This window comes from Tympanuchus pallidicinctus, unplaced genomic scaffold (assembly GCF_026119805.1).
Source record: "Tympanuchus pallidicinctus isolate F22 unplaced genomic scaffold, pur_lepc_1.0 scaffold3, whole genome shotgun sequence".
Classification (NCBI taxonomy): domain Eukaryota; kingdom Metazoa; phylum Chordata; class Aves; order Galliformes; family Phasianidae; genus Tympanuchus; species Tympanuchus pallidicinctus.
The window spans coordinates 81,099,575-81,125,525 of NW_026294747.1; the positions used below are offsets into that span (position 1 = coordinate 81,099,575).

Consider the following 25,951-nt stretch of genomic DNA (forward strand, 5'->3'; position numbering starts at 1 on the left):
AAAAAGTTACTGTCTTACAAATATTTGCCTGTTATCCATAATATTAAAGGGGAAAAAATGGGAGAGAAGCAGGAAATATGCGTTACTTCCTTTTCTGAAGTTAACATGTTGTCTTAGTTTGAGTACTGGACACACCAAGAACTCACGCCCCATTCAGATCGATCAGTTTGTATTTCAGTCCTTCCAAACCTGGATGTAGACTGTATATGTTAATAGTTGAGAAGTATAGGTCTTCTTGGTAATTGGCCCATTTGTAATTACATATTTTGTGTAATTCATTGTGTACTTCATTATCTTGGTGTCTTTTTTCATTTTTGTGTTTAGAGGAGAAAGAGATGAGAAACTTATGTCAGTTTATATCAAAACTTCTGCTAGTTTTATGCACTGTGTTTAGCTATTCTAAGCATATGGTGCATGATAGCTTACTCACATGTATATTTACTCGTGTAAAGAAAGGTGAATCTAGAGTAAACTCATAAACCTGAAATTACCGGAACAAAAGACTCGTATCTAGCCAGGCAGCTCGTTCAGTTCAGCACGCTGAGAACTGTTTGTTTGCATATGCTTTTATACAGAACGTCCTCGTGTTCTTGTCTGTGAATATGTGCTGATCTTATCCAATGTCCACTGAAATTATGTAGGAATTCTCATCACACTGCTAAGCCACTATTGATGAAATATGAGAGAGAGAACAGTTATTTATTACAAGATATTTAATTTATCTAATCTCTATGATTTTCCCCTCTGGTAGCTTGAACATGCCAAAATTACCCAGACAGAACTCATGCGAGAATCCTTCAAAAAGCAAGAAGAGGCCACAGAGTTTATCAGGTATCAGGAAGAGCTGCAAGAACGTCTCAGTGAAGAAACCAAAGCCAGAGAGCAGTTGGCTTTGGAGCTTAGTAAAGCTGAAGGTGAGTTTTTAATCTTTGCACTGATTAACCTATTAACTGGGTAAAGAAACTTCAAATTAGATCAGTTTCTTAATGAACTTCAGAATGTTACCGCTGTGTAATTCTGTTCAGCAATTTTTTAATTACTTTCCATTAAAAATAATAGTTTGGATATGTGTTGTTATCCTCAAAATTAATTTATTTTGTTCTGTGCAATCAAACTGAAGTGTTAGCAACTTAGAGTCATAGAACATAACAGTTCATGTTGAAAGCCTGCTCAAAGCAGAGTCAGCTAAAGCAGATTTCCCAGAGCTGACCTATTCTAGTATTTCATCACCCTCAAGGTGGGGGATAGGGAAGGAAAAAAATTAATCTTACATTTAAATATAGTTTCTTGAATTCCATTTTGTGCCTTCTGCCTCTTGATTTTAACTTAGATCCACAAAACAGAGATAAAAACATGGAAACTTCAGGCTGAATTTGGTGATACAGTGATTATGTATTTCTACTTAACTTTGTTTGATGTGATGTTTGTAAGCATATTTGCAGCCACATCAAGAAGCAATTAAAAATATTAATGTTCCAGAGTGTTACAACCAAGGAAATCTAACATCTTTTTCGACATCAGAAAAAAATATAAACAGATCTAAAGGTTTTAATGCCTTTTTTTGTAGTCAGAAGGTCTTGTTGTCAAAGCAGCCTTACTGCTTCAGTAGTTGAATGTTTTGTTTCCATCTAGCATCTCTATTATTATCTTTATATAGCAGTTGGTAACTGACACTGGGAAAAGTTGCAAAAAACATCTATCCTGTATGTGTGATCCCCATAGTAATTAGAAAAATAGTACATTAGTTCAGCAGACTTCTCTGTTTCAGAGTGGGAGCAAGTAGTTTCACAGCTAAATTTTATTGCTAGAGAATGCCACCTTGCCAGCTTTCCTCTTCTTTTTAAATAGATAATCCAAGATGAGTTCACATGCTATTAATAGTTGTGACACACATAACTGGAAAGGAAATGTAGGTTTCTAAGCCATGTCTCTAAAATCAGGGACTGTTAGTAGCATTATAAATCCTGAATTCATTGCATCTTTTTCTTTGGTAGGCTTCAGAAATCAATGCACCGTTTTGTCTGCTGATAAAACAAAACAGAAATGCCATACAACTCTTTTTTTTTTTTTTTTTTTTCCTGCTCATTGAACTGAGCTGTAAGCATAGTCTTACAAAGCCAAACTACATTCTCTTATCAAATTCCTTAGATAGGCATGCAAAACAATGTCCAAGTTGATTATGTATCTGATGGTACTCTGTCTTCTCTTGATATAAACTGTGTCATTTTTGATCGTTTCTTTCTTATCACAAAAACTACTACAGCTGAGATGTTTTCTCAGATTCTCTCTTTCTGAGATGTTGCTCTGGTGTTTTAGTGGCATCAGGTATAACTTACCTAACAAATGTGATGGAAAAGCTAACACCAATCAGTTTGTTCACTGACACTGAGAACGCTGACAACTTAAATTACATCTCTCTAAAAAAAAAATACTAATAAACACAGGTGATCTTAGCATCATATAAGACTTTTTTGTACCTTTTTGATTAGCATAAGCACTGTTTAAACTCTGGATACCCTCTCAGTCTCCAATCTGCTAAGTACTCATTGTGAGCATCAGCTGCTGGGGAGTGACTACTATAGTTTGCAATGTCTCAAATTTTTTGAAGTGCAGTTGAAAATGTTTCTCAAGCATTGGAATGGACTGCCCAGGGAAGCAGTGGAGTCATCATCCCTGGAGGCGTTTAAGAAATGTGTGGATGTGGCACTGAGGTGCATATTTTAGCACTGGGAGTTGGTAGCTGAGGTTGATGGTTGGACTTGATAATCTTGAAGGTCTTCTTCAACCTAAAAGATTCTATGATTCTACTTTAGTATATTTTTCACAAGTTTGCCCCTCATAGTGGCTCTTAACTCTGAATCCAAGTCTGGAAAAAAAGACTCATCAGCAGTGCCTGATGGATGCTATGCATATGACCAGGCCCAAACTGTATCTGTGGAAAATGCTGTTACTTAATTTTCTTGTTGATAACTTTCATCTGTTTCTTTCATAGATTTAAGTGCTCAGAGCAGTTCCACATTTTTTATGTTGAAATCCAATGGAAACATCAATAGTTTCCCTATGTTCTCAAGCTATATTTAACACTGGCTCAAGACTACATATTTATACTGGCAGAGCTCACTTGAGTATTGGAAAAAATGCTACATTGGTTCAGTGGGCTTAGTAAGACAAAACCTGTAAGATAGGGGACTGTGTCCACGTGACAAGGCTCAGCCGTTGTATAGCTGATGTCTAGACTGTCCTCTAGAACCACCCATATCAGCCCTCAGTTTTCCAGGAGTGCGCTCTCCATGTTTAGTACTTTTACTGCACGATGAAATATCTTCAGACACAGCATGGCACTGTCCACATGAACTTATCTTATTATTATATTATCCTGAGTTTATTACATACTTTTTTTTCTTGCTTTTGAGTGCTTGTTTGCTACCAAGGTTGACATGCAGAAAGAAATAGTTATTCTTGGTTACGTGGTGTCCTTTTGATTGTTCATTGAGTAAGAAGAGAAGAACAGGAACAGAATTTTTCAAGTATGAGTATCTAACATACATGTGCATTCATGTGAGATTACTGCAGTGACTTGACCATGCTAAAAGTCCAAATTCTTATTAAATCTACCTAAAAACTGATGTTCTACAGGCCTCATTGATGGTTATGCAGATGAAAAGGCATTTCTGGAAAAACAACTGCAGGAAAAAATAGATGTAATTGACCATCTTGAGCAAGAACTACTGTGTACAGGTAACAAATTGCAGGAATTAGAGGCTGAACAGCAGCAGATCCAGGAAGAAAAGGAGTTACTCGCCAGACAGAAGGATGCCATGAGAGCAGATGCGGGGCCAGTAGAGCAGCGTATGTATTCCCCACAGTCTTTCTATAAGATTTTATTATTTTTAAACAAAATAATGAGTGATCTTGGTGAAATTGTTTGTTTCTTTGTTTTTTACCTCTTTTTAATCTTTAATAAAAATACGATGTGGCAAAATGTGATATTTTCATACCTAGTACCTAATGTTATTGAGATAACTTTACAGAATGTTTGAACAAAAAAAATGAGTGTTGAACCATTGTAGATGTTCTTGTAGTAAACAAAAGCTTGATACCTTTGGAAATCCATTATTTATGTTACTGCTGAAGAGGAATATCTCCAAGCTGGCACCTGAGTATAAAAATAGTGGTCTAAGTATTTTTGAAACGGAGTTTGAGGCACTAGTAAGGTTACCTGCCAGAATGTGATTGAATTACACATGATGTCCATAGTTATTTTAGGCATCAAAGGTATGCTCCTATATCAGATTCTGTGTTGGAGGAAGAATGGTGCAGAAGTTGCACAAGGAAAGGCTGTTGCAAGTACCAAAATCTACTTACTCAGTTCTCCAGAAAGTGAAATACAGAAATTAAAAATTAAAATAATGGTGATGGCAAAATTTTTGGATAAATATCACATCAAAAATATCACATCAGTTTAACTAACTGCTTACTTGGGGGGGAAAAAAAAGCATTTGTCTTTATGAAGTAAATATGTCTTCTAATTTATTAGCTTAAGAAAAACTTAATGTTGTATGTTTGAAGGGAAGAAAATTGAAACAGTGGTAGTTATGAAGTACTATTCCTTTGAGAATTGCAGTGCTTGCATGAAATTAGCATTTTACTTACTGTCTAAAAGTTTATAGCAATTTATGTCTCTAGTTTTGTAAATTTTATTGATTTTATTTTATTTGAATTTTATAGTGAAATTTTAATAACAGCCAGTCACTACTTTACTGTAAAGAAGATTCTTGTATGTGTCTCCCATTAAATTGTTTAATGTCTAAGTATTTTCAACTATAGCAACTGTATGGGTACCGTAAGGGTAAACTGTTTAGGTACTTACCTCATGCATACCAGAATAACCTACCTCCTTCCCTAAGTTACCTCAACAACTTTGTCATTAAATGCCACACTCTCTTTGGCTTCATTTTCTCTTACATTGTTGCATCACAAGAAAACTACAGCTGGCATGTAAATTACTTTGCTTCTTTTTTTGTTTTATTCTCTCTCTCTCTCTATTCTCCTAGGCCTAGTAGATGCTGCAGTCGATGCAGCTTCCCAAGCAGGTGTGTTTGTATGTTGCATGGCCAATCCTGTAACTGGGTGGAAGATTTAGACATACTGACATTGTTAATCAGGATTATTGGGCTTTTGGCTTACTGACATCACTTGTAATTCTTACTGGCCTGCAGCTTTGATGTTGTATTTCATACTCAGTTTTACATTTTGCTAACAACATTTCTTATTATTTCTATGCATAAATAAGCAAATTCATTAATAACCATCATCTTATTCACTTACGAATTACACATACTTAGTTGATATTGGAGGCATATTTTCGTAGGGTTTTTTTTTCCACTTTTGTTTCCAAATATACTGAAGTTTCATTTTAATATCTAAACAATGTGTTATACAGACATACAATGGTTACCTTAAAATAAGAATTGGTTCAGTATGAATGTAAGATGATGGTGCCTAAAGGATATTTCTTCTATATTGATTGTAAATTGTATTGTTTCTGTCTAATTATCAATCATGTTTTAAAGACTCTCCAAATGTAATTGCACTTTACAGTTTGGATTTTGCCTCAAGGGATGCCTTAACGGTTAGTTAACATGTACTTCAATGGGCTGTGGCTTAAGAGTCTTAATAGTGGTTTGGGGCTTTACTATATATGTGTGCCAGCATTTTTGTGAGGAATCAGAATTGGGCGTTCAGTCACTGACTTTTGCAAAGCTTCAGTTACAGATCAGTAATTTCCCCCTCTGCCTGGCAATCTTGCTAAGTCTTTCAGTATTTCCTACAAATTATTTCTATATATCGCATTAAATGCTGAAGCCTGGGAGCGGACTGATTTTAATCATCCTTAGGAGGAGAAAAATGTTGGGTGTCCTGCATTTCCATAGCTAGCCCTTGTGCTGACTAGCTATGGTTCGAATCTGTGTTTTTCTTTTCTGTGCCAGTTATACAAAGACTGTTTAATGTATGTGCAACTTAAATGGGGAAGTGATCTAATATCATTTCACTATCAGTCCTCTGAAGTCTATCTAAAGGACAGCAGTTTTGGAATGAATTTGCTATAATGATTATCTTGATCACTTCTCAAAAGAAAAAAAAACAAAAAAATTCTAAAAATGAAAAATAGTAAAAACCCAAACCAGTTAATGTCCTTCTGCAGACTACAGCATGGATATATACAGCCTTGGGAAGTGGTTTTCTTTCATAACATTGAAAACTATTCATATCTAAAAATAGCGTGTGATGATTTTATTATAACCAGAATTACTAGAGGAAACAGAAAAGCTAATGAAAGAAAAAATTGAAGTACAGCGTCAAGCTGAAAAAGAATATGATGACCTTCAGAAGCAAGTGAAAATCTTGGAAATAGACTTGGAGGAACAAGTCAATCGTTTCATAGAGCTAGAGCAAGAAAAAAATGCCGAACTTATGGACTTAAGGCAGCAAAACCAGGCTTTGGAGAAGCAACTTGAGAAAACAAGAAAATTTCTAGATGTAAGTATGGTGAAAGGAGTGTTTCATGAAGGTGGGTGGGTGAGCACTTGTGCTGAGGTTTGGTTGAGCAGTAAATGCTTGGTGGTTGTTGGTTGTTTGTTTGTTTTCAGCAAATACCTGGAAACTGAGGTCTGCTGGAATTAATTACTCAGTTTCAGTTGTATTTTGAAATAGAAAACATAATTTCTCTAGCTTTCTTTAATATTTTTAATATACATTTTTTATCATAGCATCTAAAAATCTATCTCTGGATATTAAGCTACTTCTCCCAAGCAGTTATATGTCATTTGCCCACATTCACAATGGTGGCTGCCTCTTTAATGTACCCGGTTTCTTCCTTCCTACAGGCTGTCTCAGCCATTTAAACAGTACTGTGTTTTCAGTGTACACCGTCATCTCTGCAGTCATCTTTGCCCAATTTTTTTCCTGTTAAGTCTCTTATACTTGGGACAAAACTATTATTTCTGTGCATTTTCAATAGATTCTTAACTGCGAGTAAGGTGTAACAGTTTCATACATAATACCAGACTCTGACACCAGCTGATCTGTCTCTAAGCAATGTTAAAGGAGAGATCTTTCCAGTTACTTCTTACCACACTTATGTTTGCCTTATTTCATTTTCTACAGTTACCTGCTTATTTTTCACACTGAATCTAATGTGTCATATGACAAGATTTAGAAGTTAAAATTTTTCTTACCAGTCCCATTGTCATAAATACAGTACAGAATTACAGATAGCATGTACTGGAGAACTATGAATTTTGGAGATTTTTTAATTACAGAATTAGAATTCTGATTTTTTTTACTCCAGTTTTCTGGATTTCTGCAAAATGTTTTGTTTCTTGACAGAAGCATTCCTCTTTTTATCAGATACTTGAGATAATTTATTTTAATATATCTGATAAGGTCACTCTGTAAAACAGACAAACCTTAAAGGTGCTTATTCATTGGATACTGGCAGTTGCATACTATTTCCTCTATAATACATTTCACAAATATCAAACTGGAATATAACAACTGGAATTGGTCAGAAGGGAAACTGAAATTCAAAATTTGAACAATTTATAAATATTTGAAATCTTGGTGAGCTTTTGTGACTTGTTTAGGCATTATTTTATTTGTTTGGGGTTTTTCTTGGGGTTGTTCGCTCTTCACCAATATTTGCATAATTAATTCTTAATTCCTATTCTTAATTCATATTTATGCTATGTATATTGAAGACAAGCATTAAGAAAAAAAAGTAAAATAAAATATTGACTTATTGCCATTCATGTGGGGTGCCTGGCATAGGAGAAACAAGACCGTCAGTTTTGTGAAATAATACTTGGTTAATTTGTGCTGTCTTCGTTTTTTTAACAAAACACACGAACTATGAAAGCTGAAAGAGTTTTAAGCCATAGCTGCAATAGGTTCTGCTACATCAAAACACAGACCTGCTGATACTGGCCTCACATAAAAAAAAAAATACAATATAATAAGATGTTTAATTCAGATACTTTTTAAAATCAAATAGTGTATTGACATGATTCTGTAACTTCCAGGAGCAAGCAGTTGACAGAGAGCATGAGAGAGACGTGTTCCAGCAAGAGATACAGAAGTTGGAACAACAGCTGAAGGTTCCACAAAGGAGTCAGCCTGTCAATGAACATCAAAGCAGAGAGGTCAGATGTTTTATTGCTTGTCATTTTATCTTACATATTCACTGTATACAACTCTTAAGGTATTGCAATTGAGTTATTTTATGGTGTACCTAGTCTGCAAGCATTTACAAGCTGGGAGAGTATACCCCCAACAGATGACTGTGCTGCAGGAGAGCCCTGTTTTGGAGTTTTATTGGGGCTGCTTAGTAGTAAACATATACCCATGAGGATCACCGAGTCCAACTCCTGGCTATATGCAGCACCACACAAAATCCAAACCCGAGGTCTGAGAGCACTGTTCAAACACTCATAGAACTCTGACAGCTCAGGGCTGTGCCCACTGCCCTGGGCAGCCTGTTCCATGCCCAGCACCTTCTGGTGCAGACCCTGTCCCTGACCCCCAGCTGCCCACCCCTGACTCAGCTCCATGCCGTTCCCTCGGGCCCTGTTGCTGTCACAGAGAACAGAGCTCAGCGCCATGAGGAGCTGCAGCCGCCATGAGGCCTCAGCCTCCTCTGCTCTGGGCTGAGCAAACCTGGCACCTCAGCCACTCCTTTATACATCTTGTCCTCCAAACCCTTCACCATCTTCGCAGCCCCCCTCTTTAATAGTTTACATTCTTCTTGCATTGCAGCAGCTGGAACTGCAGCAGCGCAGAGCTCGCCTGGTGGCACCCCGACGTACAGTTGGCCCTTCTGGCTGCGCTGCTGACTCACATTCAGATTGCCATCAACCAGAACCCCCAGATCCCTTTCTGTGTATTTTTTCTTTTAGAACTTCTTGTGGTTGGCAATTACACAGCCCTCTAATTTGTTAAGATCTTTTTGCAAGGCCTCTCTAACTTTGGGAAAGTCAAAAGGTCCTCTTGATATAGTGCCATCCATGAACTTACTTAGTATACCTTCATGTCCTGCATCCGCGTCATTTATGAAAACATTAAGGAGCTGGCCCTAAAATGAAGCCCTGCAGAACCTCACCTGTGAATGGCTTCCAGACTGATGTACTCCATCACATTTATAACCCTATGAGCCCAGCCTGTAACACAGTTGTCCACCAATTGTGTTTGGTCCTAACCTAGCTGTATGCTGGACATTTTGTTGAGGACACTGTGAGTAACTAAGGCATTACTAGAGAGCAAGTGATACAGCATGGAATACTTGACTTCTTTGAGAATGCTAATAGTATTTGTTGTATGTAACATTACGATGTCCTAATTTTGCTTCTGTTCCACCTAAAGAATAAGAATTTTGTTACGAGAAAAAAAAGGGATTTTTTTTTTCCAAAAAAGATCAGCACTGATACTATTGCTAGCAAACCCTTTCAATCTACTACAGTATATTCACCTTCTTTCTGTATTGTCACCAGGTTGAACAATTAACAAATCATTTAAAAGAAAAAACAGACAAGTGCAGCGAGCTTTTGCTTTCTAAGGAGCAACTTCAGAGAGATATACAAGAACGAAATGAAGAAATTGAGAAATTAGAATGCAGAATAAGAGAACTGGAACAAGCTTTAATCATCAGCGCAGATAACTTGCAAAAGGTATTCTTGGTTTAAAATTATAATGTATTTATTCCTTTCTTATTTTCTTGAGAACAAAGCAGTATATCCTTTTGATTTGTTTCTTATTAAACAAGTCAAGTAACTAATTTTAATGCATGTTTCTAGGTGGAGGAAAGGAAACAATTTGGCACCATTTTTGTAAAAGGAGAATTACCTCTTGAAATACAACTGCAAGCTGAACGAGAAGCTGTGGACAGAAAAGAAAAGGAGGTAAGATGTCTGTGTAATGTTTCCACTCATAGTTTGGATTATTTGTTTTTGCTTACTTTTGAATATAATAAACTATGCAGATAAAAACTTAAACAGATGAAATAGCTGTCCAAATGCCTTTGAAGTTCTCTTGTGAGCTGTAATTGTTGTTATAATTTCTGTTAAAGCTTATGTTACAAGAGAGTTTCTGTACTCAAAGTTCAGCCCAATTAAGAAAATATTCATAGTGATCTTAGCTGATTTTTAGTGTGTTTTAAAATTCCATTCAGAGACTCAGAATGTCGCCAAGTATACATTCAATTTTTTTTGCCTACCAAACTCTTATTTTTACAGAAGACATTGCACTTGAAAATTACAGCATTTAATGTTTGCTATGGTTGTCTGTTCTTTTTTCACTACTTGTTTTGTGAGCATAGGTCACAAACCTTGAAGAACAACTGGAGCAGTTTCGAGAGGAGTTAGAAAATAAAAATGAAGAAGTTCAGCAGTTGCACATGCAACTAGAAATTCAACGAAAGGAGTCTACTACACACTTGCAAGAGCTTGAACAAGAGAACAAATTATTTAAGGTAATTATGTAACTGGGAAGCCTAGAACTTTATTTTCCCTTCTCAGAAACAAATTCTTGAAAAATGCCAAGATGTCAAATTATTTCTTTTTCTCAAGCGTTTTGCAGTTCAACTTGCAAAATACTAAAAAATTTGTATAATAACTTCTTATTCCATAAGATGTGTTGTTCCTATACCTTAATATTCATACAAAAATATGCAGAAAATGTCATGTATAACTGTAACGTGATTTTGATTTTTTTGTGGGTTGGATTTTTTTTTTTGCAGGATGAAATGAAAATACTGGGACTAGCTATCCAGAAATCTGAAGATGCCACCATAAAAGACCATCACTTAGTGGCTGGGAAACTTGCTCACATCATGCAAGAAAAGGAGCAAGAAATAGATAATCTTCATGAACAAATTGCAAAACTGCAACAGCAACTTGAAGGCACAACTGACAACAAAGTACATACTTTTGAAATCTTTTTTCAGAGTCCTGCTTTGTTGCTAGCTTTAAGAATAGTAAAAATGTGAATAACATATTTCCCTTTACAGTATCTTCTGTTCCTGCTTTAATTTAAAAATATTAATGTTTCAGTATCAAACAGTGTTTTAACACTGATCTGCTTTTCCTCCTCCACCCTTTTTATACTGTGAATACATTATACTTGCTTTCTGCTTGTTTTTCTGCATTATTTCTGTTTCATTTTTTGTCTAAAGCTCTTCTTTCCTTATTCTTCTTGTACTTCTGAAAATTTAGTGTTGTTTAGGTAGTGGACTGAATCTCAGCATGTGTTTTACCATCTTGCAGGGGCTTACCCTCAGTTATGTCCAACAGTGAAACCTGTTAGACTTACTGTTCATTTTAGTAGCTGAACTTCTCGGGAGTTTGTATAAATGCTTTGCCATCATGCTGATGCTGGCAACATATTTAATCCAGTTTTGAAATGTAGTGGTTGTACAAGCAACAAGCTGTCTTCTCTTAAAAAAAAAATTGAGCAAATAAAGCAGATTCATCTTTATGTATTGAGATTTAACACTGATAGTTTTCTGGTACGTTTCAATCACGTGTTCTTATGAAAATAAGCTTCATCTTGCTCTGGCATACTTGCAATTTATACAGGTATAATGAACTTGATTTCAATAGTTACGCTACATATTTTGTATTCATGTAAGTAGAAGAAACTGGCCTCTGGTCTCATATTTTTTGCAGCAAAAACATTGGATATTTTCAGTGGAAGAATATTGCATTCTGACTTTTTAAAACATGAAATTTTTTACCTGTGCGACCTACTGTAGGGAACCTGCTTTGGCAGGGGGGTTGGACTCGATGATCTCTGGAGGTCCCTTCCAACCCCTACAATTCTGTGATACAATTCTGTGAAATTTTTTAGTGGTAAACCTTGTCCCCAGAGCCCAAATTATTCAGTAAGGTAATAATAAAAACTCTTTTACCCCTCAGCAGCTCAGTGTTTAGCAGAACATTTCACTGAGGCGTATTGGATCCACTGCAATGAAATAGAGCTTTGACTGGATAATTTCACTGAGTTTGAATGTGCTACTTTTACTTATAATGAATCTCAGTGAATAATTAGAAAATTTTGAATTGGATTTAGGAAAGTGCATTTAGAAAAGATCATATTTCAGGAATCTAGAACAACTCTGCTTTATATAATGACCATGGTAAGAGAGTTACATTTCTTGCCTTGAAGAAAATACCTAGGATTTAGGTGTAGTTCATTTTAATGATTGGTTCTTTTCCTGTAGTATAATTCCATTTTCTTAATTTCATCTTCTTACCCTGTTTTAGTTTCCAGAACATTAAATAATTGCTATTTGCTTGTTTATGAGATCAGCATTAAAAAATGAATAGATCATCCTTAGGTTAATCCCTTTCTTAATCCTATGGACATCTTCATCCCACAAAGTGCTTTTCTTTTATTAAAAAAGAAAAGAAAAGCTCTATATGCCTTGTGTGGCCCTTTATTCTACTGTTATGAAGAAGAGAAGCTGTTAAGCTCAATGGATAGCAGCCAGCAGGGTCGATGTTCTTTTCTTCTGAAAACCAAGGCCTTGTTCACATTTTCTTTAGTGCTTTTGAGCTTCCTTCAGTCTTGATCACATTTTTCATTTATTCTTAAACCTATTATAATTAATACAAAGTTATTTTAGTGTTTAACTAACTAAACCTAATAAAATAGTGAGGGATAAAGGGAAAAGCACAGCTACTTTAGTAATAAATTTTGTTTTCTTTCTTTCTTTCTTTTTCTCCTCTTCCTAATAATTTGTAAAAGGCCCTTTTACTGTTCTTAACTGTTTTATATACCATAACTATTTTCATTTCACATTCTTCCTTTCAGAATATTCTTGAGAAATTTCCTTTTGTGTTGGTTTTTGTTTGTTTGTTTGTTTTTTCAATTCCAGTCTATAAGCACTGCTCAATTCAGATCTCCAGACATTCTACAATTTTATGCAAAGGACATAAAATTCAAAGAAATTCATTAAAGGATGTAACTAAGCAAATATGAGACTGGTGACTCTGTAATACAGAGAAAAAGAAGCCATCTTATATCAATTTCTAATAAGAAATAAATGGGAAAAAGCACACAAAAAATCAAATGATTCATGAAACTAAATTTAACAAGTTTTTTAAAAAATCTTATCAAAAGGAAAAATATAACAAGCAGACTCCAAACAGAGTAAAATTTATAAAATTAACCATAAAAACCACTTATTAAATTGTAGTAGAAGCAATACCTCAATAGATTATATAAGAACACTGAAAACTCACTATAAAGTCAAAAGAATAAGTGGATATATTTTCCTAATAGAATGTCTGGAGATCTGAAAAGCTAAATCTTTAGAGTAAACTGTTGGGAAAAAGCATTGTGAACCTGGGACTTCAGCATTTCGTACTTCTGTAAATATTATGAATGCTTTCACTTCATTTGATACTTTCACTCCTACGTATGGAGTTTATTAAGGTCACAGACTTTGTCATTCCTATGTGAAGGTATCTTGATTGTCACAGACCTTTACAAGGGACGTGCCATCAAGAAGTTCACTTATAACATACCTTTATTTACAAGACACTGCAAACTGTGAAAAAACTGTTATTGTGAAGTCCAGGAACTGGACTAAACTGAAGGTTTTGTAGTTACTCATTATTGTTGCACAACTTTTTTGTTGTGCTTTTTTGCAGGTTTTTGAAGAACAAAATGAGCATATACGGGACCTTGAAGCCCAGGTAGAATGTCTGAAAAGTGATCAAGAACGTGTGAAGAGAAAGAATGATGAGGAAATAGAACAGTTGAACGATGTAATTGATAAGCTTCAGCAGGAACTGGCAAATATTGAACAAATACCTGCAGATTTCACTGCTTTTCACGAGGACGCTGACAGTCTGAAACACACACTTGAAACAGTTCTGGCAGAAAAAGAGGCTTTGGAGAAGCAAGTAAAAAGTATTAATTTAGAGGCATCTCAAACAAAGAATGAGCTTGAGGAAACTAAGTTAGAAATGAACCAGCTAAAGCAAGAAATGAACATTTTAAGAAAAGAACATGAAGAAGTAACAGAGAAGTATAAGTGTGCACTGATGAAAGGTGATAGAGAAGTTGGGAGCAACAGGAAAACTGAGAAAATGGATGAAGTCTCATGTGAGATGACAGAACTGCTAGATCAAACCCAGCTCGGGTCTTCTGGTGAAAATACAAGGATCACCATTAGCAAGATGGAGGTGCAGCTGCAGCAACTCCAGGCATGCATTAAGGAGAAAGATTCAGAACTGTGTCAGTCCTACAATGAAATAAAAGATCTGAAAGAACAAGGAAAAGCTGAAAGAGAAATGCTTGGAAATAAAATATTGGAACTAGAGAAAACACTCACGGAAAAAGTCGCAGCTGCCCTCGTGAGTGAGGTTCAGCTAAATGCAGTCCAAGAACAAGGGAAATTCTTGAGAGAAATTCAGGAAACTTCAGAATGTCTGGAGGAAGTAAGCAAGCACCCCCAGACAGAAGGTGTGAGTGATATTACTGAAAATGAGGTAGAATCAGAATTATCACTCTTAACACAGAGGCTTAGAGAGGTGGAGGAACAGCTGGCAAAAACAAATCATAGCTTGGAGCAAGAAAAAGAAAATGTAAAAGTTACACAACAGGAATCTGAATTGAAAGAAGAGAGGCTATTGGAACTTCAGCAATTACTAGAAGAGGTTCAAGAGAAACACAGAAGTGAGATTCAGAAATACATTAAGCTAGAAGAAATGCAGACATATCTGGTAATTATATGCAATTTTCTTTTGGCATGTTTGCACTAAAATCATTTCCTTGTGTGTAGACTGTAACAAATGCAAAACTTCACACAGCTAGCAATAGAAATATCCTGCTGTGTGGAGTAGATCTTCATTTCTCATTTATTCTTGGAGTTACAGGAAGAAAAATATATTATTTTAGATGAACTCTACTATCAATTTTGTTTTGCATTAATTTATTTGCATTTTGAGCATATACTTTCTTATTATTACTTTGAACTTGCATGTATTGGGGAGAATCACACTTATGGCAAGAAGCAGACCAATCAAAAATGAATCTTCTGGAAGAAGGTTCAGAATGGATAAGGGAGTGATAGTAGTTTGTCTGAACATTTTTATTTGTTTATAGAATTCTAGAACCATACAGGTTGTCTGTACAGGCTGCCCAGAGAGGCTGTGGATGCCCTGGAGGTGTTAAGGCCAGATTGGATGGGGCCCTGGGCAGCCTGGTCTAGTATTAAATGGGGAGGTTGGTGGCCCTGCATGCAGCGGAGGGTTGGAGGTTCATGATCCTTGAGGTCCTTTCCAACCCTGTCCATTCTGTGATTCTGTGAGCTTGGAAAGACCATTAAATCATGAAGTCCAACTACCAACTCATCACCACCATACCACTGAATCATCTCACTCAGTGCCACATCTACCCTTTTCTTGAAAATGTCCAGGGATAGTGACTTTACCACCTCCGTGGGCAGCCCATTCCAGTGCCTCACCACTCTTTCTGAGTAGAAATTATCCAGCTAAAACCTCCCCTGGCAACTTAAACCATTACCATTAAGTATGCTTTGATTTTTTTTTTTACGTCGTTTTCTTTCTTGCCTTGATTCCAAGTATATTTCTTACTGGTAGCTTTCACAAATGTATATTTGTCCTGATTCACATCCATCACTGGTTATGTTGCATCTGAATTTAAAACCTTTGTAGTTCATTGGGCCTAATTAAAGAAGTTGGGCTTGCTTGCTGAAGTTCAGAGAGGTCGTGAAACCCAGTACTGGATCAGAAAAGGTTCAAAGACCTTTCATCAAAGGACAGATTGAATGAATGTCATATATGTGTTATAAATTCAGTGATATTATCAGACTTTATTTCCTACTGGCTGTTGACCTTCCTCCCCATGCTTTCTAGATGGTCTTTACTTCCACAAGAAACCAGTTTGTAGGAGTTAATCAAGGAAAAGGTTCTTAATTTTTAGAGGATGTGTTAATTGAAATAACATAGATTTGTTTTTCCCTGTCTTGAAGGAATGAGGCTGTTCAGTCTGGGGAAAAGGAGGCTTATTGCTCTCTTCCAATATTTGAAAGGTGCTTACAGCTTACAGCTTACAGGGTTGGTCTCTTCTCACTGGTGACAGGATGAGGGGAAATGGCCTGAAGTTGTGCCATGGAAAGTTTAGGTTGGATATCAGGAAAACCTTTACAGAAAGGGTTGTTAAGCACTGGAATAGGCTCCCCAGGGAGGTGGTTGAGTCACCATCCCTGGATGTGTTTAAAAACCATTTGGATGTTAGAGTTAGGGTGGTATGGTTAGGTTGAGGTTGGACTTGATGATCTTTGAGGTCATGAAAGACTCTCATTACTTTCATGTGTGATTGTAGTAAATCGGCATGAGTAATCAATGTTATTAATTCTTGATTGTTCATAAGATTCTTCCTCTTTTTCCGTACCTTGTGTTGCATCATAGGCAGGAGCACAACTCACGGAGAGACAAAATGATAATGCACTTTCTAATGAACTTGAACTAGAGAAAGTTAAAGAAGAAGCAGCTGCTGCTAAGGAAGAACTGAGCAGTTGCAGAGAAGAGACAGAAAAACTTCACAAGGAGCTATCAGTAAGAACCAGATTGTTCTCTAATGTATTTAAAGCAAATTATTACAAAGGACTGATTATAACTTTTGCTATTTTCTAAAACATCCTGTAGAGAGCATGCCACTAGGAATAACAGTTGTTCATTACCTACTGTCAGTGCAATAGAGGTGATGGTGTAGACCAAAACTTCATTTAATGCCAGAGATTTATAATCCAATCTAATGCAACGGTGTATCTAGAGGTGTATTTCTTAAGATAGTATATTTGTCACCATGTGTCATAGCCACTTTAAAATAGAACTAAACTGAGTTGCAGCTGTATAGAGAGTTGTTTAGGTCTTGTTTATTTCCAAGGATTCGGAGGAACTGTGATTCAGATTCTCTGTATTTACAGGTAAAAGAAGCAAATCTGGTACACCTTCAGGAAGATCTGTGCAAAGTCAAAGAGAAGCTAGTTCAAGTAGAAGAGAAACTTGCAAATTATGTGAGAATGGAAAAGGACATGGCAAAAACTGAAAGCAGAAAAGATGCAGAAATACTGTGTGATTTGCTAACCAGCGAGTCTACTGGGAAAAGCACATCTTCACAGACAGACAAGACTGTGAATATCAGCAGCTATATCCAGACTTCACCAGTCCTTGTAAAAAATGCAGAAATTCAAATTGACTTGCCAAGTGCCTGCTCTTCTGAAGAGATTGCAGAGATCATAAGAGAATTTAATGAAAAAATTGAGCAAATGCAAGAACTCCATGCTGCTGAAATCATGGACATGGAGACAAGGCATATCTCTGAATCTGAAGCATTAAAGAGAGAGAAGTTTGTTGCAGTACAAGTATTAACTGATGAATGTAATGCTTTAAAAGAAGTCATAGAGAGACTACGAGCTAAAGAAGTATGTATCCTATTTTATACTCATTGAAGTACTTTGGTTTCTGCTTTTGCTCCTGCTACAGAAATTTCCATTTGAAATCTGTGAACGACCGTTAATGAACATTAATGTAGAGATCTTAAGTGCTGTGATGTTTCTATGGCCTATGGGGAGATTGTGCACCACTTCCTCAGCAATTCAAATTTGGGAGTGTGTTCAACTGTTAGATGCTATTCTTGAATCTATCATGCTCTGTGAAGCGGGGACAAGTGCAAGTCACACTACTGAACACCATCTTCTTAGTCTCCATTCTGATTACTTTCACTGCAGGGGAAACTGAAGAGAGACACTCGTGTCATTTTAGGCTTTAGAATTAGCTCCTATACTAAGAGTGGGTGTGAGATTATTCAAGGTCTGACTGCTGTCTTTTCTGAACACAGGGAATCCCAATTTCTGGATTAGCACATTCTCCACCATATCAAGCTAGAGATGGATGTTCTAGTGGTAAGAAACTTGTTTTAGAAGATTTCACGTGATCAACATTATAAATGAAATTTGCATTTTAATAGCAAGTTTATTGTTAAAGAGTTTGTGTTCTAAGGAACAAAAACTGCTCCCCAGATCAAAGCAGAACTATTATTACCCTAGAAGAAGGGTTCTGAGCATTCAAGCATATCGTGTCTATTAAACTGTTACAGAAGAGAAAAATGATGGGATTGAAGATAGGTTGAGTCAAGATATTTGATGCCATTTTTATCTTCCAATTGGACTGTCTATCTGTATTCTTCTTACGTATTCCAGTATGTCTTCATCATAACTCTGTCGTGTCTTGATGAATTGAAAGCTGCTAGTCCTTAGCAGTGAGAAACGATGGCAAGTTCAGACTTCCTCAGGAGCAACAGAATTTATTAATGCAATCCTTGTCATATACAAAGGCTAAGCATACAAGAAGAGTCATTTAGCAGTTGTAGTTGTGTTAATAAATTGTTTTTCTTCTAAAATAGTAATTTAAATTTTGATGTTTTGGAGTGGGAGGGTAGTGTTTGGTTTAATTTGTTTTTTTGCTGGCAATGATTTGAAATGGGAAAACTAAAAAACAAATAGTCTCCAGGCATAGAATCAACTGTGGTGACATGCAGCCACGTTATAACAAAAATATTTTTTTGATGTCTCTTCTTCAAAGTTTCACAGTAATCCAGCTTTCATGTTTTTCTCTCCTTTTATTTTAGATTCCAGTTCAGACTGGAGTCAAGGAATGTATCTTGCTCAGACCCAAGGATCTGACACAATATCGGAAGGACCAGATGAAGGTGAAACTTCAACAGATTTGCTTCCTCAAAAAATTAAGGTAAAATGGAGCTGAGCATTTTTATTGTGGAACAAGAATGGTAGTACTAAAAGCTTAGGTTAGTACTGCTTGATTAATGGATAGTAGCCTTTTAGATCGTTTAAAGTGTTAGCTATCCAAATACATTTTAAAATACTTCTGATAGGTGATATATGATACCTTCTGATAGGTGTTTTGTTTGAAATGCCTGTAGCTACCTAAATTGTTGTTGAATAGAGTGTGTTGTTTCATTTAAAACATCTTTCACAGAATTTCAGTAAATTTAAACGTGAATTTTTTAGCAGCAGACTTGTTCTTAACAAGTGATTGAAGTGATGATTGTGAAAAATTTAACTCTTAATTATATTTTATTGCATTTCCTATGTATTAATGATGGTGTCACGATCATCTGTTACACAGCCGTACTGGTTCTGTAATTATCGGCGTGGGATAATAACTGTGTTATGAAAGTAATTCAGTTTGTGTATCGTAAACATAAGGGTATCGTGCTGTTAATTACTGAAGGAAAAAACAACACACAACGCAACAAAAGAAAACAGGAGCCTTTTCTGACAAAGACCTAACTTAAATCACAGAACCATAGGATGGCTTGGGTTGGAAGGAACCTCAAAGCCCTTGCAGTTCCAATCCACTGCTGTGGGCAGGTTTGCCACCCACCAGATCAGACTGCCCAGGGCCCATCCAGCCTGGCCTTGAATAATAATAATGAGTAATTTAGTGGTAATTTCAAGAAGTTAATTGAAAAGTTTGTCTGGAAGCACTACAGATCTTTATTTGTAAAAAGTTTCCGTCAGCAATCAGTTTTCAATATGAGTATGAATTTGGGTATTCTCATTTGAAACTAGGGGAACACATCTATTTAATAAGCTCTGGTGCTTGGCTGATATAAGGAACTGGGTGATGCTTGTGTCCTTGATAGGAGGAAGCACAAGTGGTTTCCTTGTGCTGATCGACACAGAAAGTACTAGTATTTCAGTGTGTATGAGATAGCATCATTAACTGTCAGGACTGATGTTTCTGATTTCTTTTGGTATTTATTGTAGGGTTTGCTGAGAGCAGTCCATCGTGAAGGCGTGCAGGTGCTGTCTCTCACTGAATTTCCATATGGTGAAAGAGAAATGCCACCTCTTAAGCAAGGGCCAGAATCTTGGCTTGAGGAGAGGAAAGCCTTTCTAAGCACCATCTCGTCTTTGAAAGACCTGATTTCAAAAATGCAACTTCACAGAGAAGCTGAGGTATAAACAATATTGTAAGATTCTTTCTGAAACAAAACTGATTTATGAGAACCTTATAAAGCACACACATCATTCAGTTCTAAATACTGCAAACATATCGCTACAAGCCAAGATTTCAGAAATAGGCAGTAAAGCTGCATGTTGCACTTTCTGTTAACAAAATATACCTTCAGTTATGCCTGTATTTGCTAACTTCTGATATTGATTTACCTTTTAAAAACAATAGTATGGAATTGTATCTGGAAAAGCATGTTTCCAGCAGCTGCTAAACTGACACTGTTGTGAGAGGAAAGAGGAAAAAACTTGGTGAAGTTGAGCATTTATGCATGCAGAAGAAATCAGGTGTACAAAAATGTATCCATTTGTATGAATGAATGTTATGTAAGAGATGTCCAATATTCCACTAAAAACACACGTTTTGCATACATGATAACAACAGTTCTTGGTGTTATCTTTGAATTCTGCTAAATGTTTAAATTGGTACTTGCTGTTGTAGATCTACGCAAGTTCTGAACCTCTTGAAGGCGACTCAGACTGGCGAGGAGAACTCCTGTGTGCCATTCAGCAGGTTTTTGTGAGGGAACAAAATGTTCTGCTTGCTGTGTTTCAAACTGAACTTGCAGAACTGGGCACAAGAGATGCTGTGATACTGATGAGTCAGTTAGAGCACAGGCTACAAGAGCAGGTAACATAAAACATACTCAAGTCAAGGTTTGTTTACATTTATTTTGATTTTTACTTCTGAATGTATAAATTCTTTGAAAAATATATGTAGCTATGGCAGATCAGACAGCTGAAAATGAAGTATGTCTTATAGGAAGATGAGATTTGTTTAATAAGAAGAGCTTTTGTAGGCACAAGGTACAGGAAAAATACAACCTTTGGAGTAAACAAATAAATAATAGAAATAGTTATCCTGAGCTTGATTCCATTAATTATAATTATGCTACACTGTGTAAGAGGAAAAGTTTACATACATGAAACATGTTATAAGAAGAGGAATTAATAATGTTGCGGTGAAACAGGGAGGTCACTTATTCTCCTGTGGTACGTGGAGGGATTAGTGAGGAAATTAATAATTCACCACAAAGCTGATAGTTCTGATTCTAGAATTTTGATGCCCAGCAGGGGAATTAGAAAGAGTTCTTTGTAATATTTTAATATCATGCTAATTGTGACTTAGTTTAAAATGTTTTGAATATATGGGGACTGTGAATATATAAATGGATTTAATGTCTACACAATAGACACACGCTCTAGTAAAATCCAGAGTTTTTATTTTAAGTGTTTTTGATCTTAACAGGCAATTAACCAGAGAACTGCTGTGGACTGTCTTCATGATGCAGACAGAAGAAGTTTGCTAATGGAGATTCAAGTATTGCATGCTCAGATGAACAATATGAAAAATAACCCAAAGAGAGAGCAAGAAATTGATTCAAAAAACCAAGGTGATTTCAATGGTATTTCCTACATATTTTCATGCCACTGCTGTTCTAATTGTATGTGGAGAACTGTTGACTTTTTTTGTTCTCTGATTTTGATGCTCAACTTATGATCTGAGCATACTTACTTCTTATTTTTTAATCTTATTGGAGTAACTTTTCAAAAATTTAAATATCAGCTGTGTTCTTATGACTTGTGTCATAAGTGACACAAAATTGTTTCAATTGCTATAAAAATTGAGTATTTTTAGATTATTTTCTGTGCTTTCTGAACTTTTCCAAGCTGGGTGGTAAATCAAGAGGAAGAACGAACAACAAAAAGTTCAGAGAGCAATTGTACTTTAAACTCAAGCTGTAAGTGCTTTCAGTGTTTTGTCACCAATATTTGGTCAAAAGTTTGTGTACGTGGCTACCGAATGATAGGTACGAATGTGGTTGTTCAGGTGGTTTTTAAATCATTCGAGGAATTGAAGTGATTTCTTGGAAAGGGTGAAGTGTTTTCCAGTCAGAAGACAGGTTTGTTTTCGCACCACTATTTAAAGAAAATGTTTTTTGAAAATATCACTGTAATAGCCTTGTGCTCATTCTCTGTGCTGTGGGAAACTGAACCCAAATGAACGGTGTTGTTTGATTACTAGACTAATATCCTTGTTAATGGTGCTCCCATTAGAAATGCTGGAGTACAGCATGCAGCAGAAGCAGTCACAGATACTGGAGATGCAAGTGGAGCTCCGGAGTGCGAAGGACAGAGCGGCTGAGCTTCAGGAACAGTTAAATTCAGAGAGAATGATGAGTGCTGAACTGAAGAATGAACTTGCCCAGGCCAAATTAGAGCTTGAAACAACCCTGAAAGCACAGCACAAGCACTTCAAGGACCTAGAAACCATCAGGTACAGATTTTAGTTTCAACTTTTCAGCATTGACAGCAAATGTGATAATTTCTGTGCCACCTGAAATCACAGTACTGATTTTATTAAGGAATTTGGTCTCATGTAATGTAAATGAGTCTCAGTTTTTCTGGAGAACACGCCTCCCAAAAAATAGACTTTGAGCGTTGCTTTGCTATGGCCAACAACAGAGGTACCAAAGTATTTGGCACTCAGGAAAGTCATAACTATGAATGTCTTCACCAGACTGGGGTGTCTTTATACAGTATCATAACGTCAGTGATAGCAAATAATCACACAGTTCGAGTTGATATCACCTTACAGACTACCTTATAACTTTTACAGATCCTTTGAGACAAACGAGAAGATGCTTTCTCCCTGCATCCTTTTGAACTTTGGCCAATGACTGGATTAAGTTGAATGCCAGCCGCTAACTCATCAGACAAGACAGCTATAAAGTTAGGAGTGCAGACATGCTTCTTCAGTCATTTTTGAGCTATGCAGCTCTTTTTGATGGTGGAGTTATTTTTTCTAAATAGGCTTTTCATTTTTATTCTACTCCACAAACACAAGATAAAAGATGTATCATGTAACTGATGTAACTTCAGCAGTATGATCTAACTGCCCACTTCTATTTTAGGACTGAAGTTAAAGAAAAAGCAGCTGAGCTGGATGTTCTCAAGGATACAATGGCCAGCGAACAGAAGAAATCAAGAGAGTTACAGTGGGCTTTGGAAAAGGAGAAAGCTAAAATGGAACGCAGTGAGGAAAGACGAAGAGAAGAGCTTGAGGTATTCCTTCCATATTCCCAAATAGCCTGAAACATTAAGGAGCATGCAGGTTCTTTTGGTCAATATTTAATCTTGAGTTACATGTCTTAAATAGCAGCATTGTACCATCTAGAGCTGAAAAAAGGAGTGTGACAAAAAAAAAATGGCCATTTGAAGTAACAGGAATTTTACAACTGTGTGTGTCATGTTCAATGCAGAAATACTCTGTTCTGTAGAATATGTTGAACAGCTGTTAAAGGAGACACTGCTAACATTACTACAGGTATCCTAGAACATCACCGAGACAAAAAAAGCAGTCAGTTCAATAACACAGATTTATTTACATCCTCAAATCTTATTTTGGAAACTCACAGCTTTAGAAAATAAAAGGAATTAGTTTTCTTCAACTTCAGATCTATAGCTGTGTCTTGTAAAAAGCATTATTTTTGGAGATGACCTGATTTTAGAGTATAGGCACCTATAATAATCTGAGCTGTATCTGCAGCATTTGGAGTATTGTCACATTAATTTGTGAACAGCACAACTTGTTAAAAGCAAAGTGTGTACAACTAGCATTTCTGCAACTTGCCTAACATAAGGCAAAGTGCGTATGAATGGTTTTAATCATTTTTTTCCTTCTGTTTTCATATGGAAGGATTTAAAATTTTCACTTGAAGATCAAAAACAAAAGAACTTACAGTTAAATGAGCTTTTGGAAGAAGAGAAACAACTGTCAAGTGATCTGCAACAGAAAATTGAATCCCAAGAAGCACTCAATGCTGCCCAGCTGTCACGTGAACGAGGCCGCAATTCTGAGTTGCAGGTTCTTCTTGAATCAGAGAAGGTTCGAGCTCTTGAAATAAGCAGTGCACTAGAAAGGGAAAAAGAACTATGTGCTCAGCTTCAAAGCGCTGAACATAAGGGGCAAGCTGGAACACCTAATCCATCTGAGGAATTACTTAAAGAGCTGCAGAAACAAATGGATGAAAAGCATGACCGTGTAGTGGAGTTAGTGAGTGAGATGGAGAAGTATAAACTGGAATCTGTGCAAGTGAGACAGCAAATGGAAAAAGAGAGGCAAATCCAGAGAAAAGCATTACAAGCAGAACAAGATGCTAACATAATAGCACAGAAGAAACTCCATGAACTGGAGTCCAAAGTAGAAGACCTTCAGTGGCAACTGGGACAAAAGGAGCAAGAGGTTCGTAAACTGGGGAATGAGACAAAGAAGTTGCAGGAAGTAATCCAAGAACTACAGATGAAGGAGCAGGAGAGTGAAAGGGAAAAGGAAGCTGAAAGAACACCAACCCACAATCAAAATGAGGTACGGTAGGTCTGAGAGCAATGTGTGATTCTGAACTGTGCAATTTTGCTTTTAATTCTTTTGTTCAATTACTGTTGTTTGTCACCGTGCATTTAATCTATAAAATAGTGGCAAGTTACATGTGCCAAAATACAGGCACCAGAGAAAGGGGGGGAAGCACTCTTGTTTTGCTGTCTGAAACTATTCACTCGCATCCTCTGAGAATGAAGCTGCAGAGATGTGTAAGGAGAAGAGTGAGCAGGAGATATGTGTCTGAGTGTATACATGCACTTTATATTTAGGCACAGTACAAGAAGAATATTCCCCTCACCCAGTCTTGTGAATGAGTTTGGGAGTACTCCAGACCAGGGCTCTTAATCTACACTAAGGTCCATGAACTATGAGTGGTCTTTGAAACATCAAAAAGTGATCTCCCAACAACTGCAAGAATTAAATGAATTTGTAGTCAAACAAACATAAGAGTGAATTTGTATAAGTTAGTAAATGGAATAGAAGAAAGAAATCAATGTAGGAAAATAATTTCAGAATTCAGCCTAATGTTTAGTCTATTAGAAGTTGGAACCACTGTTGCCAGTGAGCTTTTCTCCTTCATAAAAGGTTTGGGCAGTTCTGTAATGGTTTTTAAATGACTTTTAAAACTCTTTAGAAACTCTCCTGTAAGAGGTAAGTGATGATCAGCGAGTGCTGAGTGGATAGTCTGAAAGGAGGTTGTTGACAGGAGACTTGCCTCTCTGCTATCCATGTATTTTGCCCATCCCAGAATCATTGCTTTCTCTTAGCAGCTGTTTCTCTGTGAAGCCAGGAAGGACACTTTTGTCTTCATCAAATTTTGCTACTATTTTTAATCTTCTGAAGCATTGGCAACTACCAATAGTTTGCAGTAGCTGATAGCACCAGATGTCCTGATCAGAGGCAACTGTGAGCACTGTGATCAAGGAACAATTTTCCCTTTGATCAGGTTGCAGTGGCCCATGAGGCATTTTCCCCTCATTAGCAGTAGACAGCATGATTTGCTGTCCAGGATCTGCCAGGGGTTTCAAATAATGAGTCTCCTACTGTTTCCTGTGACATTTACAATACCCTGCATTTTTTTTTTTCCCTTCAATAGCACCTCACCGTCATCAAATATCCAAAGACAACGACCATGGTGGGCATTGTCACTCCCATATCTCTGACTCTGAATTGCTCTCAGAAGCAGGCACAGTTGGTTAAGGAGCTGATGGCATGAAAACCAGAAAGGCTGGTGGCTTCTGATCAGCTGAGTTTACTGAATGAATTCACTTTAGATTTGTGACAGCTAGATCTGAACCAAGAAATGCACCACCTGATAAACCATTTGGTAGATGAGAAGGTTGACATGAGCCAGCAGTGTGCACTTGCGGCCCAGAAAGTCAACTGTATCCTGGGTTGCATTAAAAGAGGAGTGGCCAGCAGGGAGAGGGAGGCAATTGTACCCCTCT

At 36.7% G+C, this 25,951-nt stretch overlaps 1 protein-coding gene across 5 annotated transcripts in view; it reads left to right on the plus strand.

The window, feature by feature from the left end:
* Nucleotides 1-25,951, plus strand: part of AKAP9 (A-kinase anchoring protein 9) — a 100,655-nt gene that overhangs the window by 66,856 nt on the left and 7,848 nt on the right. For 3 of the 5 annotated variants that reach the window (XM_052695692.1, XM_052695695.1, XM_052695696.1), the window contains 20 exons: nt 752-914; nt 3,637-3,849; nt 5,055-5,093; nt 6,308-6,540; nt 8,082-8,201; nt 9,546-9,722; nt 9,849-9,953; nt 10,370-10,522; nt 10,790-10,969; nt 13,707-14,783; nt 16,494-16,640; nt 17,012-17,509; nt 17,926-17,989; nt 18,715-18,833; nt 19,877-20,068; nt 20,565-20,753; nt 21,372-21,516; nt 22,181-22,400; nt 23,038-23,188; nt 23,823-24,491. In XM_052695692.1, coding sequence (XP_052551652.1) covers nt 752-914; nt 3,637-3,849; nt 5,055-5,093; nt 6,308-6,540; nt 8,082-8,201; nt 9,546-9,722; nt 9,849-9,953; nt 10,370-10,522; nt 10,790-10,969; nt 13,707-14,783; nt 16,494-16,640; nt 17,012-17,509; nt 17,926-17,989; nt 18,715-18,833; nt 19,877-20,068; nt 20,565-20,753; nt 21,372-21,516; nt 22,181-22,400; nt 23,038-23,188; nt 23,823-24,491 — 4,854 coding nt within the window. The remainder of the gene's footprint in view (nt 1-751; nt 915-3,636; nt 3,850-5,054; nt 5,094-6,307; nt 6,541-8,081; nt 8,202-9,545; nt 9,723-9,848; nt 9,954-10,369; nt 10,523-10,789; nt 10,970-13,706; nt 14,784-16,493; nt 16,641-17,011; nt 17,510-17,925; nt 17,990-18,714; nt 18,834-19,876; nt 20,069-20,564; nt 20,754-21,371; nt 21,517-22,180; nt 22,401-23,037; nt 23,189-23,822; nt 24,492-25,951) is intronic. The other 2 variants (XM_052695694.1, XM_052695697.1) reach the window with 1 other exon arrangement.